General features: G+C 44.7%; 1 protein-coding gene across 7 annotated transcripts in view; it reads left to right on the plus strand.

Annotated features, from left to right (window-relative positions):
- The window catches only part of Atp8a2 (ATPase phospholipid transporting 8A2), a 587,084-nt gene that overhangs the window by 182,318 nt on the left and 387,662 nt on the right, over window positions 1-17,104 (plus strand). For 6 of the 7 annotated variants that reach the window (XM_037208489.1, XM_037208491.1, XM_037208492.1 and 3 more), the window contains 6 exons: window positions 1,415-1,580; window positions 4,846-4,973; window positions 5,719-5,796; window positions 10,426-10,514; window positions 10,762-10,806; window positions 14,424-14,499. In XM_037208489.1, the coding sequence (XP_037064384.1) occupies window positions 1,415-1,580; window positions 4,846-4,973; window positions 5,719-5,796; window positions 10,426-10,514; window positions 10,762-10,806; window positions 14,424-14,499 (582 nt within the window). The remainder of the gene's footprint in view (window positions 1-1,414; window positions 1,581-4,845; window positions 4,974-5,718; window positions 5,797-10,425; window positions 10,515-10,761; window positions 10,807-14,423; window positions 14,500-17,104) is intronic. The other variant, XM_037208490.1, reaches the window with a different exon arrangement.

The following is a 17,104-nucleotide window of genomic DNA, read 5'->3' on the forward strand; positions in this document are numbered from 1 at the left end:
ACAACAGAGCAGGACAAAACTAAATGGAGGATACCCAGAAGACAGTCTAAAACTCTTAGTGTGATAGTTCCCTAACTTGCCTACCTTCAGTGACATCCATAGTGCTCACACTAGACAGAATTTCTGGGTCTACAATGGAATTCAGAAAGATATGGGTGATGGTTGTGATGTGAGAGTCATTGTATACTAGACTGAGCTCATCTAGGAAGTCAGGCTAATCTATTCATATAAAAGTCCCAAGTCACCTCTGTGAAGTCCTTCGTTGGGGCCCATCATTGGCCCATCATACCAATCTTTGGGGATTTCTTTTATAGAAGGCTTCAGGCATATAACTATCCTGTTGATACTACCTGATGGACTTTTCCACTGCTGAGAGGTTGCAGTCTCACATCTTCCATGTAAGATACAGTGAACCTGGAGTGCAGCTTCCTTGAACATCTTGGTACCCAGGTCCTAACACAAGCCTCAGCTCCTCTGTTTGCCTTCTGGTCTACCTTCACGCAACTCAAGGTGGTCCTGCCTTAAGGAGCTTATTTTTTACACCTCTCCAAGCTAACCTTTCATTCATTTGCTTTGACACCTACTCGTTCTCTCTTGCTTTATTGATGCATTTATATTTGTGTCTCTTTTTTATTCCTTCTTACTAGAAAGAACATTTATACTTTAAAAATCTCTCTTATGCTTATCACAGAGCTGAATTATTGCTTTGGAGGTTCTCCTTAGATTTTTATGGTGAAGAATTATCAGTGTATTGGTTTCTTTTAGACCATACTTAGATTATCTAGAGCCTTCTGTGTCTATGAAAGTAGCTGATGTAATGCTAAGGTGTAAATAAAAGTATGGACTAGATCATGCAGAGTTGGACTGTCGTCTTAGTCAATGATCTATTGCTATGAAGAGACATCATGACCAAGGCAACTACTTTAAGAGAGAGCATTTAATTGGGGACTTGCTTACAGTTTCTAAGGCTTAGTTCATTATCATCATGGCAGCATGCATGCAGATGCTGGAGCAGTAGCTGAGAACTACATCCTGGTCAGTAGACAGAGAGAGACTCTGGTCTTGGCATGGGCTTTGGAGACATCTAAATTCATACCCAGTGACACACTTCCTCCAACAAGGCCACACCTCTTAATCCTTCTAATCCTTTCAAATAGTGCTACTCCCTGGTGACATTCAAATATATAAGCCATTTTTATTCAAACCACCACAAGTGAGTCCTTTAAACTGGAGAATGTCTTTTAAAACTGGGCTGTTTACTCAGGAGTATGATGCACTTTTTAATTCCATCATTAATTTGGAAAAGAGGTCTTTTTCATTTCCATCATGGTATGTGATCGTCTTACTCAGTGCCTCCTTACTTTTGCCCAAGCCTGTTCTGTGATGGTTACTGCCTTTCAATACCGGTTTACAGAATTCAACAAAAGCACCTCTCAAGAGGTCCAACGTCGAGAAGGTAACCAACGTGCAGATCCTGGTGCTGTTTGGCATCCTCTTGGTCATGGCACTGGTGAGCTCGGTGGGAGCCCTGTACTGGAATGGGTCTCATGGTGGAAAGAGCTGGTACATCAAGAAGATGGGTGAGTGTGGTGGTATTGTGTTCCCCAAAATATTGTGCACCCTAATAAACTTATCTGGGGTCAGAGAACAGAAAAGCCACTAGATACTTAAGATAGGCAGTGGTAGTACACACCTTTAATCCTAGCATTCCAGAGGCAGAAATTCATGTGTTCAAGGATACAGCCAGGCATGGTGACTCACGCCTTTAATCCCAGAAAGTGCCTTTAATCCCAGGGAGTGGTAGTAGAAAGCAGAAAGGTATATAAGGCGTGAGGACCAGAAACTAGAAGCATTTGGCTGGTTAAGTATTTGGCCTGGTTAAGCATTCAGGCTTTTGAGCAGCACAGTTCAGCTGAGACCCATTCTGGATGAGGACTCAGAGGCTTCCAGTCTGAGGAAACAAGATCAGCTGAGAAGTTGGCCAGGTGAGGTTAGCTGTGGCTTGTTCTGTCTCTCTGATCTTCCAGTGTTCACCCCAATAACTGGCCTCAGGTTTGATTTTATTAATAAGAACTGTTAAGATTCATGCTACAGGTGAGTGCTGGGGTGGCTGCTGCTCACTTCTGTGGGACAAACCTCTTGCAAGGTCCTTCCACACAGGGTCTGTGGGTGATAGCCACGCCCTCCCTCTGTTCCCATGGCTACCCTGCCTATGCCAGGCCTTCTTGGAGAGAGAACAGATTAGGAATCATGAGGTGAAGTGAGGATGGGTGTATCTGGGAACTGTTCTATGCTCTAATGATTGTTTCTCAGCTAATTTTCAAGACACTTTCTCATGGTTGCTCTAGGGATGACAACATGAGAAACCCTGTGGATTACTACTAACTTAATTCACAAACATCAGACCAGCTCATCTCCAGGCTCCCCCCACCCACCCCTCCGCTAGTGCTATTATTGTCGTATATACACTGTGTGTAGGTACTGTCAACCTAACAACACATTATAATCAGTGCTTTGTATAATCTAGGATATCTTAAAGAGCTAAAAGGAAAAAAAGATACATGTTTATGAACTTGTTTCTTTTAACCTACTAGTTGGCCTTTTCTGGAAGTCTCTGTGGACGAATTAGTAGCTAGTATCATCTCCTTGCTTCATCCATCTCACTGTCTTCTTACTGTTTGTACTGGCATCTAGATTGTACATAGACAAGGTCTTCTGTGCTGACCAGGATGAACTCTTAGCGGAACTTCCCTGGCTACCCTTTCCCATGAATAGCTCTGCTAAATTTCAAGCCAGTTTTCTGTTTTTCCTTACCCGTGTATGGGAACACTTGCCTTCCCTGACCACTAGCCGCTGAGATCTATTGTTTTTGATTGGACATTGCATATTGCATTTTTTTCCATACTTCATTCAAATGATGTGAGTTACCTAGATGTTCTTGTCCTGCCCTAGGGTAGAATGTCTGCTTCTGGGGAGGTAGGTAATGGTAGTTAACCTGATAACTACTACCACCCCCTAGAGCAGAACTGACATGACAAGGGTCTGTGAAAGGAATAAGTCCAAGGTGTCAACTGTTCTTCCAAGAGTTGGCAGATTTTCTTAATACATGCATTTGATCCATTTCTTGAGACTTAACTTGATTTTGATGATTCTGTCTTGTTTTGCTGCTTGGTGGATCCTAGGGAATAGAGGGAAGATCTGCTGTTCTCTGAGCTCAGAGGAAAAAAAAATAGAATTTAGTGGCAAAAATTTCATGATAAGTTTTTGACATTTCTCAATTATTTTTAAATGGATTTAGACATGATTTTACTCTTCCAATTTCTTTAATCATAAAACTCTCAGGTTTTGAAATGCAAGAAAACTCATGTTACCCATTTTTTGCTTGTTTGTTTTTAAACAAGGTCTCATGAGGTAAAGGCTGGCCTTGAACCCAGTCTATAGCAGAAGCTGGCCTCAGATTCCTGGTCCTCCTGCCTTCAAATGCTGGGATTACAGACTTGAGCTCCTGTGCCAGTTGCTCCTTTATGAACACGGTCACATGGCTGTGGTTTGAGTTGTAGTTGATCATATCACTTGGTGTTGGCTTTGGTTATGTAGCTTGCCTCAGATGTGAAGACTGGTTCATCTGAATGTATTTTTTTATTGTGATCTGAGTAAATATGTGGCATCAACACAGCTTTGGGGAAATTGGCACTTGAGTGGATCAGATCACGCTAAGCTCCAATGCCAACTGTGTGATGTTCAGGGAACACAGTCTATATACCCACCTGCTCGGAGAAGTCAGTTCACATTCCGCTGCCTCTGTTGGTGCTTGGATTTCACTTCCTATCAAATTTGGTCCTGCCTTAACCTCCTTTTCATTGGTTTGTTTGGCTGAACATTTTACATAGTGGTAGATACTCTCTTTTCTTCTTTTATGGACTTGTTTGGTTTTTCAGCAAGCCCGGACATTCTCAGGCTTCTGAGGCTTTGCTGTCGGTTTTCTTTGCATAGTCGCTGCTCTTTAATGTCATTTGTGGTTGTATGTCGTGTTGTAAAGCAGTTTTTGCTTTGTATTAAAGAGTCACAAAGTTTTAATTTTTTTAATAAGTTTTTATTGGCAGATAAATTTTATTCCTAAACAAATACCATACTCCGGGGACACTTGAGTTATTGGGACTTATGGGTCCTGTTTAGCAACTCCTTGATTGTCTAAGAGAAGCAGATAGTAAAGTAGTCTGCCATGGAGAAGGGCCGCCAGCTGGAGAGTGGAAGGCTTGGGGGCGGGTAGCAAATGAAAGGCTGGGGGATGTCAGCTGGCCAGCCAGTGCTCGCTTCCCTTACTCATTCCCATCACCCCTCCCCATCACAGCCACCCTCCGTAGTCCCAGGGTTCATCATCTGCACCATGCATGTGTCAAGCCTTCCCACTAGAAGACTCAATGTGTGTGACTTGGAGCCACTACAAATTCCTGATTCCCAGGCGTAGTCCTCTGCTTGCCTCCTCCGCAGCCTCCTCTCTCGGTTCCTGCCATGTTGCCTGACCACCCCTGTAATAGCCACATCCCCCTTTGAGGCCCCAGAGGGCATTCCCCTCCCAGGGGAGGGCTGGCTCTGCTCCCTCCTCTGCCTCCTTCCCCAGCCTCTAAAGAGAAGCTAGCACTACCCACTACCCACGGGGACTGAATTCCAACAGTCTTTGGAGTTTGCACTGGCACAGTAACTCCTCGGTCTCAAGACAGGCGCATGGGCTTTGGTTGGGAGCATCTTTTAGGGGAAAAAAAAAGTCTAGAATAGCAAAATGGAAAGAAATGAAATGGAGACTTCCACTAAAGCTGTATGGATTGTCTTGGTTTTTGTCTGTAGACGCGAGCTCGGATAATTTTGGCTACAACTTGCTGACATTTATCATCTTGTACAACAATCTGATCCCCATCAGTCTGCTGGTGACGCTGGAGGTTGTGAAATACACGCAAGCTCTCTTCATCAACTGGGTGAGTTTCCAAGCAGAGTGGGAACCATGAGCTCCTGGAGGGGTGCCAGCCTCCGCTTTCTAGTACTCTGCACAAGCCTTTGTCATTTCATTGAGTCCCCGAAAGGAAATCGTAGAGGCTGTTTATTATTAGGTCATGGGGTTAAGCCAGCCAAACTGATGACTGGCAAGCAATGCCATAACCATAGTGGGGAACGTGGGGGAAGGGTGCCAGTGGGTGCTTGTCCTGTGGCCGCCATGGCCATGCTTCCCAAGTCCCCTTTATGCTAAGGAAAAGGCTTCTCATGTGTACTCACCAGTGTCCATTCTGCACGGATTTCATCATGACAGTCACCCAGGATGGATTGTAGGGGCTGAGGTGGGGTTTTTAAGGGACTGTCATGTCCATGGCCATTAAACACTGGGCCTTGACACCTTTTTTTTTTTTTTCAAACTAGGCACCTACATGTGTGTTTTACTTCGATTCTCACTACAAGCCTGTGAATGAGGCATTGACCCAGCTCACAGACAGGGCATGAGATGATTGTCTTGAACCCAAACCTAAATACTGTGGGTCATACTGGGGCCCAGGATTTCTACATCCTGATTGCAGCTTCATTTTCCAGCCAAGTTGACAGTTAGCATTTGGATGACAATGGAAGGATTTGAGGTGGCCAGAGTCTGTGTTAATCTGAATGAACTATTAGGATCACATGTTTTCTGAAGGCTTCCTTCTTTCTTCCCTCCTTCCCCACTTTCCCTTGCAGGACACAGATATGTATTATATTGAAAATGACACTCCTGCTATGGCCAGGACATCGAACCTTAATGAAGAGCTCGGGCAGGTGAGAGCCTCTCTGGGGACTTTGGGGACAGTGCCATGAGCAGGAAGCCAGTGTTAGCAGAGGCGCTGTGGGGAATTTTGCACCAATAGTTACCCATGACTGTGTTTGTGACGTCTGGTTTGCAAGGTGGCAGTGAATGCAGTTGTCACTTGGTTTTGGAGACACAAGTTTATCATTTTGTCAAAAACATATCTGGGGAAAAAAGTATAGAACATTGAGCAAAAATATAATGTTATTTTGGACCCTTTTAAATACGTTTCTCAGAACAGATGACCAGGAAAACAGAGTAGGAGATTGGCTACTGGGCTGCCCCACAAAGCATGTGGGGCCATTTGAAGGACAGGTATCCTTGACATGGTTCAGAAAGTCGGTGACTTCTGTGTCTTCATCTTGATTTCTACTTGTTCCTCCTGACTTTCATGTCGCATTATGTCTGCCTCTTCCATTGAATTACTGCAACCTATAACCTTTTTTGAATGTATAATACTTATTCTTAACCTAAGGTAATTAAAAACTATGATTTTTATTTTATACACTTTGAACTTCCCAGCAGTCCTATTGGGGGGTGATGATGTGCTGCGTCTTCATTTTAGAGATTAAAAAAATGATGAGTTCACCCCAGGAAAGCTGGTTGATAAATGACAGGTGAGGGCTGCAGATTGCCTGTCCAAATCTGGCCTTTGTTTCCCTGGAACACCTGCCGCACAGCCCTCTGGGAAGATGTCAGCCTGACTTCTCATTCATTTGAGGGCCAGGAGGAGGGTCAGGTGCCACCACACCCCCTTCCCCCCCAGCTTAAGGACAGAGTCAGTTCTGCATTTGTGCTGGAGCATTTTTTAGTTCATTGTAAGAAAGCTGAAGCTCAAATTTGTCTGTCAAGTTTTGTAATAAAATATAATTCTATGACCACATTTTCAGGTGATTCTATTCCTTTGATATTTTCCAAATATAAGAGTGAAGAGCAATTTTTTTTCCTATTTTTTAAATAGAAAATTTAGAATTCACAGGAGTCCTCAAGTTTATTTGGTGTAGCAAAGTGGATTGTCATTTAGAGAGAATACTCTGGCACCAAGCACAAGTCTTCCTCAGTGAGGCCCGTGTCCCTATCCCCTCCACTCTGTTCACCTGCAGTACTCATGATGAGGAGCAGAATCCAGTGCTAAATATCTATTATCTGTCAGTCTGTCTGTCTGTCTACCTATCTACCTACCCACCCATATCATCTGTCCATCCATCCATCCATCCATCCATCCATCCATCCATCCATCATCTATCATCTGTCATCAGTCAGTCTGTCTGTATGACTATCATCTACCCGCATTCTTTCTTTCTACAATGACATTGTCATTGATAAAGTTCTATTCCTTTAACAATCCATGAGAGTTCTTGGTGCATAGCAGATGACATTTGCCTCTTTGAATCCTTCCCAGTACTTCCAGGCAACAGTAGCGTCTCTCTGCTCTGTTCTCTTAAGCATTCTTTCCAAAAACACACACAGTGAAATGACAATGTGATTGGTTATCCAGTGTCTGTGTCCACCTGGAGCAGGCTCGAGCCCTGTGTGGTCAGCCAACTGCAGGTCAAAGATCGGATTGTGCCGATGGTGGTTGCACCTGTACCAAATATACACAGAAGAGTCTTGTCACTGTTCCCCAGCCAGGATAGTATGGCATTTCTATTGTCTTAGGTGTCACACACTATCTAAGATTATGTAAAACACACCAGAGGTTGTATGTAGGCTTTATACAAACACTGTACCATTTTATGTAGTGGATTAGAGCATCTGAGAATTTTGGTACCCATGGAGGTTCTTAGAACTACCCCCTGTGGATGTTTAGGGACAAATGTATACGTAGCCTTTGTCAGTTCACAGGGCTAAGTATATGATTGTTCTCATGTGCCATTGAATTGACCTAGCAAGATGGAAATACTGAAGATGCTCACAAAAGCACCTAGGATGAAGTACCCTGTCCTGGCCAGGCATGGAGTAGCTTGCCTAAGAAGAAGTTAATATTCAAGAGGAAGAGGGATCACAAATTCTACAGTTCTTTATAAGATTTTTCTTTATACTATGTTGGCAAACTTTTAATTTTTTTTAAAAAGAGACAGAGGAGCTAATTCTGCTGTGCTTCTGGTGTTCCTAGACTTACTCTGTGAAACATAAAATTTCTTATTAATTGAAAACAATGGAAACATTAATTATCCCATTGATCAATATGATCAACATGCATACATGTTTTGAAATATCATATAATCATAAACATATGTAATTATTATTTTTCAGTAAGTTTCCGTGTGAAGGACGTGGAAAAGCTGCCTGCCCTGATTTGATCATTATGTAATATTTCTTTAAAAATTAGTTTAATTAAAATATAGTTACATTATTTCCCCTTTCCCTTTCCTTCTTCAAATCCCTCCCCTCTCTAGCTCCTCCCATTACCTTCTCAAATCAATTCCGTCTTAAATTAATGGTCTCTTTTTCTTTGATCACTGTTATTCCATATAGATTTAAATAAATGCTTAAACATACCACTACAACCTACTGAGTCCATTTAATGTTACTGTGTATATATGATTATGAATGACCACTTGGTATTAGACAACCAATTAGGAGGTTCATCCCTGGGAAAAACTAGTTTTCTCTCAGAAGGTGTGATGGCTAGTTTTTTTCAGCTTGACACAAGTTAGAGTTATTTTGGAAGAGGGGACCCACACTGAGAAAAATGCTACCATCAGATTGGCAAGGTGTTGGTACATTTCCTTGATTGATGATTAATGGGGGAAGGCCCAGTTCACTGTGGGCTATGCTACCCTTGGGCTGGTGGGAGAGCCATGGAGAGCAAGCCAGTAAGCAGCACCCTTCCATGGCCTCTGCATCAGCTCCTGCCTCCAGCTTCCTGTCCTGAGTTCCTGCCCTGACTTCCTTCAGTGATGGAGTGGGACCCAAGAGTTGGAAGGTGAAATAAACCCCTTCCTCTCCCAGTTGCTTCTGGCCATCGTGTTTTAGTACAGCCCCAAGACAGCAGTCACTAGTTAGCTGTCGTTCTTTGTCTAGGAGTGCAGTCTGAGGAGATTTTCTCTTTCATTGTTAGCTGTCTGTTAGGTCTTTGTTTAGGCCTTGCTTAGCAGCCATGTTGTTGAGGTACTGTGGGTGGGTGTAGCTTCCCTGTCATTTTTAGGAGATACACTCTCACAGCAGACTTCTTGTTTCTCTGGTTTTTCCAGTCTTTTTACCGCCTCTCTCTCAATGATCCCTGAGCCTTAGGAATAGGAGTTGTGCTGTAGATACATCCCTTAGGGCTGGGCTCCCCTTATGATCTCTGCCTTTTGACCAATTGTGGCTTTCTGTGGTGACCTCTGTCTGCTGCAAAGAGCAACTTCTTTGATGAGGGCTGAGAGCTAACACTTAACTTCAATTATAAGGATAAAGATTTAGAATTTAGTCAGGATATGCTGATTGGGCCAGGCATGGTGGCACATGTCTTTAATTTTAGCACTTGGGTGGCAGGAGCAGGCAGACATGTTAGTTCAAGGCCAAAGAAGCATGTTCCAGGCCAGCCATAGCTTCACAGTGAGACTGAAAAAAAAAAAAAAAAAAGCCAGGAGCTATGCTGGTTTGGTTGTAGTAGGGTCTCTTCTAAAATCTGTGACCTCACTACCCCAGGTAGCTTGATAGGTACCATCCTGTTGAGTGGACCGTAAGTTCATTTAGACAGCTGTTGGTTACTGCCAAATTATGTGTACCATTATTACACTTTTAGGAATATCTTGCCATGCTGGCCATTGTTAATCTAGTCAGGGGGTGGACTCTTAAAAAGAACTGCATCTTCTGTGAGAACATGGAGGAACTTGGGAGGATGAAATCTATCACCGAAATGCCGAGTAACAGGACATGTGATGATGCTTATAGACCAGAAGTTCTTAACCTTTGGGCTGTACCCCCTTTGGGGAGTAGAATGACCCTTTCACAGGGGTCACATACCAGATATATCAGATATCCTGAATATCAGATATTTATATTGCAGTTTGTAACAGTAGCAAAATCACAGTTATGAAGTAGCAACAAAAATAATTCTATAGTTGGGGTCACCACAACATGAGGAACTGTATTAAAGGGTTGCACCATTAGGAAGGTTGAGAACCACTGTTATTCACAGTGGCCAGGGGAGTTATGGAAATTTCTTTTATTCTTTATTACCCAAGTTATAGAATTGGTAGTAGAAAACGTTTTGTGAATGGTCTGTGAATTAAAGTGTGTCATTTATGATTGATTTGTTTACTTCCATGGGCTTGCATTTAAATTTCATTCAGATTTACAGACATAGAAGACAACTTCATTTCTTGATCCTTGCATCTTATTACACCCATTTTTTAAAAGTTACTTTAATGTGTATTTAATTTTGAGTGTGTGTATATCTGTGTAGCACACAATACCCAGTGCTCTTGGAAGCCAGAAGAAGGCATTTGGATCCCCTGGAAGTGGAGTTACAGATGATTGTGGCCTACCCTGTGGGTGCTGGGAATGGAGTCTGGGTCCTCTAGAAGAGCAGCCTGTCCTCTTAACCTCTGAACCATCTCTCCAGCCCCTTATTACACTCTTGATATGCATTTTGTTCATTCTCGGCTTAGGTAAAATACCTGTTTTCTGACAAGACCGGAACTCTTACGTGCAATATCATGAACTTCAAGAAGTGTAGCATTGCTGGCGTAACCTATGGGTGAGCATGTTTATTGCTTACAGGAAATCTCATTTCTAGCTTCCCAACAAAGTATAGTTCTTGCTATTTTGTCAAGTGTTGTGAGGGATTTGGATGTGTAGTTGCTATTAAATATGTATAAAACTTAATGGATTCCCTGGGGACTTGTTTCTTCAACTTTCCTGAGAGGTCCTATTGAACCTGTGGATTTGTATGTGTCCTCTAACAACTGGCCTTTTCTTCTGACTACCTGGTTCTCTCCTGCCAGCCACTTCCCAGAACTAGCCAGAGAGCCATCCTCAGATGACTTCTGGTAAGTTGAGTCCAGCTTGTCTTCCTTCCTTCCTTAGTGGGGATGCATCAGGACATTTTAGACCTAAATAAAAGTTTGAATGTGTTAGTTTGAAAAAGAACCAGGATAAGGTTTAAATGCAGATGGGATTTAAATCCACCCACAGAGCTTCTGACATCAACAGCATGCCCCTTGTCCTGTCCATTCATTTCCAGCCACCTGCAACTTTTTTGCTTATTTTCTTCAAATTCCTGTATTTCAAAGTAATGCTTTTATACTAATTAAAATTTATAGCCACTGTAGGACTTTGTACCTCTGGGGAAGACTCAGCTTCCTCTGTCCTGGTGTGGCCAGCCCATTTCCCCAGCCCATCCCCCCAGGCCATCTCCTACCCCCAGCTATCCCCCTCCAGGTCATTTTATCAGTCCATCCCCCCAGGCCATCATCCCAAAGCCCACCTCCCCCAGGCCATCATCACCCCTCCCAGCCCACCTCCCACAGGCCATTTTATCAGCCCATCCTCACAGGCCATGTAACTCCTCCATTCCATTCCTCCAGGCCATCTTCCCCCTCCCAGCTCACCCCCACAGGCCACTTTACCAGCCCATCTCCCCAGGCCACCTTCCCCAGGCCACCTTCCCCAGGCCATCAGCACCCCACCCCTCAGCGCATTTCCCACAGGCTATCTTACCAGCCTATTCTCCCAGGACATCTTCTGCCCCCCCCCAAGTCCATTCCCCCAGTCCATCTTTCCTGCCCCCAGTCCATTCCCCCAGGTCATCTTCTGCCCCCCCAAGTCCATTCCCCCAGGCCATCTTCCCTGCCCCCCAGTCCATTTTCCCTGCCCCCAGTCCATTCCCCCAGGCCATCTTCCTTGCTCCCCCCCCCAGTTTATTCCCCCAGGCCATCTTCCCTACTCCCCCAGTCCATTCCCTCAGGCCATCTTCCCTGCCCCCCCAGTCCATTCCCCCAGGCCATCTTCCCCCCCAGTCCATTCCCCCAGGCCATCTTCCCTGCCCCCCCAGTCCATTCCCCCAGGCCATCTTCCCTGCTCCCCCCCCAAATCCATTCCCCCAGGCCATCTTCTGCCCTCCCCAGTCCATTCCCCCAGGCCATCTCCCCCCAGACCATTCCCCTAGGCCATCTTCCCTGCCCCCCCCCCAGTCCATTCCCCAGGCTATCTTCCCTGCACCCCCAGTCCATTCCCCCAGGCCATCTTCCCTGCATCCCCAGTCCATTCCCCAGGCTATCTTCTCTGCACCCCCAGTCCATTCCCACGGGCTATCTTACCAGCACTTGGAAGTGCTTATCACTTTCTGTATTTCTTTACCATATAAACTTTTAATTACAACCCTTGGGTAGGCTGTTTTTCTTCATTATGTTGGGTGGTTAATTGATTTTCTATTGGGCCACGTCTGTCTGTAAATTCCTCTTATTGGTATTTCGGAAGTGTCCTTGAATTATTTCTGTAGTAACTGTCTCCCCTCCTGTCTCTCTGTCACTTCTTATTAGGCCAACAGTCAGTCTTTGGGTCGGTCTTCTGATTTTGTTTTCTAGCTTGCCTCCTTTCCATGTGTTTTTCTCATTCATCTTTAACCTTTCATTCTCCTTCATTTTTATGCATGCTTACTTCCAGTTTTCAGAGCATGCTCTTGTTTGCCCATTTCCTCTGCTCTGTCTCCTGTGCCCAACACCTGCCTCTAGATGTTCTTCACAAACTTGGTGACCGCTGGCTGTGTGTTCATATTAAAATGCTTTACGCTTTGTTTTTCTTTTGTGTGTGAGTGTTTTGCCTGTGTGTGTGTCTGTGCACCTTGTGCATGCAGTGCCCTCAGAGGCCAGAAGAGGGTGCTCCATCACCTAGGACTGACAGACAGTTGTGAGCCACCATGTAGGTACTGGAAATAGAACCTGGGTCCTCTGGAAGAACAGGCAGTGTCTTTAACCAGTGAATCATCTGTCCAGAAAGCATTTTTTTCATTGTGGCAAACACAGTAAATATAAAACCAACCATTAAGCCCTTTTAAGACCAGTTGAAAGAGGAATTTTGATTACACAGTAAAATCACAAAAGCACAGAGATTTCCCATAATATTCCCGCTTCACCAGATGACTTTAGTGATGAAAGCCTTGCCCAACTCCATGACCTCCCTGATGAAAGTTCCCCACCACAGTGCATTCAGTACAATCCAGAAACCTATACTAACAACTCATGGTCACCCACAGTCTACATCTGACATCAAGGTCACTCAATGCTATATATCCTGTGAGTATGGACACATGTATACTAATATATATTTATCATCACTGTATCATGAGTGATGTTTCCATTACCACCAAAGCCCTTGCTCTGCCTATCCACCCCCTGTCGTAGACACCCCACCCTTGGTAGCCACGGGGATTTTTTCTCTATATAGTTTTGCCTTCTCTAGAAAGTCAGGATTGGAATCCTATGGCATGCCACCTGCTTAACTTGACTTCTTTCACTTAGTAATCTGCATTTAATGTCCCTTTATGGCCTTTCTTGGTTCAGCAGCCTCATCTTTTGAGCACTGAGTAATAATCTAGGTTTGGGACTACTCTGTTTTGACCTCTCTACAGAATGAACCTTATATTTCTTTCTGATTGTATTGACTACATGTGTTGAGGGAGGGCTCTTACAGGTTCAGTGTTCGTCATGTGGGCCTGAAGTCTGTCTTGTCTCCTGCTTCCCTGCGTTTCACAGGTACCTCATGCCCCTCAGAGGTACCTGACATCTATCACAGGTACCTCATGCCCCTCACAGGTACCTGACATCCACCACAGGTGTCTCATGCCCCTCACAGGTACCCATACCTTATACAGGTACCTCATACTCCTCACAGGTGCTTCATGCCCCTCAGAGGTACCTCATATCCATCACAGGTGTCTCATACCCTTCACATCGCTCACAGCTACCTGACATGCTTCACAGGTATTTTACACCCTTCACATAGTACCATTCTTCAGCCTTCCTAGTGTTCTGTAGGGGGTATCAGCTGGCATTCCATATGCCCCCTTCCCACAACCCAATAGTTGTTTTATACGCTGTATTCATCTATGATATCCATTCACAGTTGAGACTGGCATTGACTTGCCCTTTCTTCTTCCACTGTTGTGGTTTTGAAGAATGGGTTTCAGTGGGAGCTAGTGGAGGTAAAGGAGTGTGTTGTAATGCTCACGTGTGCTCCTGTCTGAGCCCACGGCTGCCATATCCAGTTTCCTTTTTCTAATTGTTTGCTGCCTTCTCCTCTCCACATGCATTCTGGCTACAAATGATGAAGCATGGTGCAGTCCTCACCCACCCCACCCCCACCCCCCGGCCTGATAGTTATTTAAAAACCGACTCACACGACAGTCACAGTGTTGACGCATAGCTTATGATTCTTTCCCTTGTAAATCTGTTGGTATTTATAAGGACTTGCAACACAGTTTGTTTATAGCAAAGTTTAGTGATTTAAGGTATCTTAAAGCTTGATATAATATTTAATATTCCAGATCCTTAAACATTGAAATGTAAGACTATGGGCTTTTTATTCATGGTTCCGAGGGCAGATTCTCTCTAGATGTGAGTGACTTTGACTTTTAAATTGAATGAATGACTTTCGTTCTTTCTTCCAGCCGGATGACTTCTTGCCCCAGTGACTCATGCGACTTTAATGATCCCAGGCTGTTAAAGAACATTGAGGATCAGCATGTGAGTGTGCCACTTACCTCTAGGACAAAGAGTGGCTTGCAGTTCACTATTTTGATGTGACCTAGGCTGGCTTGATCTTCTACAAGTCTTGTGCAGTTAATCACAGCTGCAGTGAGTTCATGAGTGAAACAGCCTTGTCATATCCAGAAGACAGAATTTCTCACACCTAACGATGACTCCTTTAAAGCAGGGCATTCACAACCGTTATTTCTCAGCATTTTGTCCAGTTGCAAGTCTCTTCGTTAATGGCTGACCACTGCAAAAAGAAGGCTCTCTGACCAAGGTAGAGGGCAGCTTATGTCCTTGTTATAAATATCAATACTCAGAAGGCAGTTTGACAACAAGAGCCTGCAACAAAACAACAACAGAAGAAGGTTTCACCCTAGGACCCATGCACTGTCCAGCCAAGGGCTTGTCACCAGGCTTGTAGTATCAGACATGAACTTTCTTCCGTGGAGCATCCCTCAAATCCAGGGTCACATTGAAGACATTGACATAAAAATAAGCTCAAGGTCCTCAGCTGATGATTGCCTCCACCTGTTTTTGAAATGGGGGCCTGCCTTTCAGGCAGGCATAGAGAGATCTCCTCCGGCCCCCGACTTAGGCTGCCAAGCCTCTTAGTCAATGACCCACTGCAGAAACTTGCTTAACTCCCCTTGGAGACCAGGCACCGGTATGGGGCAGCAAAGGGTGATAGGAGATAGAAGTCACCAGGTAGTGTGAGCCTACTAGCCACCTGCAACCATCTGGTTCAGACCCCTGTCTTTAGTTAGTACCCAAGCAGGTGATAACCACCTCTCTTGGAACAGCAATATCAGTAGAGACCATGATCCTAACAACTCGGCCCTGGGGTTCAGCTTCTCCTGAGTCACCTGTGGCATCCCTAACAAGGCATACTGCTTGCACATCAGAAAGGGGATATTTGCACCCTCCCCTTGTCTTTGAACGTCAGTTTGGGGGTGTTAGCTCTGTGGATAGGAGAACTGCTTAGTGGGAGGAAAAGGGGGGGAACCAGAGTCAGAAAGCCATTGTATGTCTGCTGTGCTGGTTAATTGTGCGTGTGTGTGTGTGCGCGCGCGTGTGTGCGTGTGTGTGTGTGCATGTGTGCGTGCGTGTGCGTGTGTGCGTGTGTGCGTGTGTGTGTGCGCGTGTGTGTGCGTGTGTGTGTGTGTGTGTGTGTGTGCGCGCGTGTATGTGTGTGTGTGTGTGTGTGTGTGAACTTGACACAAGCTGGAGTAATCTGAGGGGAAGAAGCTTCACTCGAGAAGATGCTTCCTTCAGATTGGCCTATAGGCAACCCTGTGAAGCATTTTCTTGATTGATGACTGATTTGGGAGGGTCCAGCCCATTGTGGGTGGTGCTACTTCTGGGCTGGTGGTCCTAAGTTGTATAGAAAAAAGCAAGCTGGTAACCTGTTATGGGGCCCATCCCTGGAGAAGACTGTCTCTCCTGCTGTCAGCATCCCTTAGTTACCCATAGTTTTTTGTCTGGGTTTGGGGCCCTGGGAAAGTCCCCACTTCCCTGTTAGCATGTCTATTGATGTTGTCCTGGTCCGGGTTTTGCTTAGGCAGCCATGCCATTGAAACTTCATGGATGTAGCTTCCATGGCTTTTCTAGGAGACACTCTCACGGCAGACTCCCTGTTCCTCTGGCTCTTAGACACTCCCTCCCCCCAATCAACAATGATTCCTGAGCCTTAGAGGCAGGAGCTGAGTTCTCTGTGCACCGGGGCTGAGCACCACGGGAATGCTTGTTCTCTGCATTTTGACCAGGTGTTTTCTGTAATACCAAGTGGTCAGCCCTGAAATATACAGCAAGTGGGATTATAAGGATTGAGCAGGTTGTACTTACACATTTAAGGAAAATATATAACAAATTAAAAAAAAAAAGAGGCCATGAATTTGAGAGAATGCAAGGGGGAAGTGCATGGAAGGGTTGGGAAGAAGAGAGAAGGAAATGATGTAGTTATGTTTTAATTTTTAAAAAAATCCTAGTTTTTAAAAAGCACTCTGAGTAAACCATGGGGAGCAAGCTACTAAGCATCCCTCCCCCATGGCCTCTGCTTCAGTTCCTGCCTCCGGGTTCTTGCCTTGACTTCACTTTGGTGATGGAGTATGACCTGAGTGTTGTAAGCTGCAATAAAGCTTTTTCTCTCCAAGTTGTTTTTGGTCATGTTATTTATTCCAGCATTAGAAATCAGGCTAGGGCTAGGCAGTGGAAATGCACACCTGTAATCCCAGCACTTGGGAGGCAGAAGCAGGTGAGCAATCTCTGTGAGTTCGAGGCCAGCCTGGTCTAGAGGGTGAGTTCCAAGACAGCCAGAGCTGTCCAGAAAACCCTGTCTTGAAAAAACAACAACACAAACAAACAAACAAAAGAAAGAAAGCTAGGACATATGCATTGGGAATCTAAAAAGGGAACTGAAATTTAGGGAGTAAGAGCTCAGTTGCAGGTGGTACCACCACCCCGAACAGCAAACAAAGCTTAATCTGGAAAGTAAGCCACAGCAGACATAACAGAAATAAGATTTACAATAAGGAGCAATAGACCAAGTATCTTGCAAGGCTATTGAAAGGAACATTCTTTAGCTCATTTATTTCAACAG

This window comes from Peromyscus leucopus, chromosome 9 (assembly GCF_004664715.2).
Source record: "Peromyscus leucopus breed LL Stock chromosome 9, UCI_PerLeu_2.1, whole genome shotgun sequence".
NCBI lineage: Eukaryota > Metazoa > Chordata > Mammalia > Rodentia > Cricetidae > Peromyscus > Peromyscus leucopus.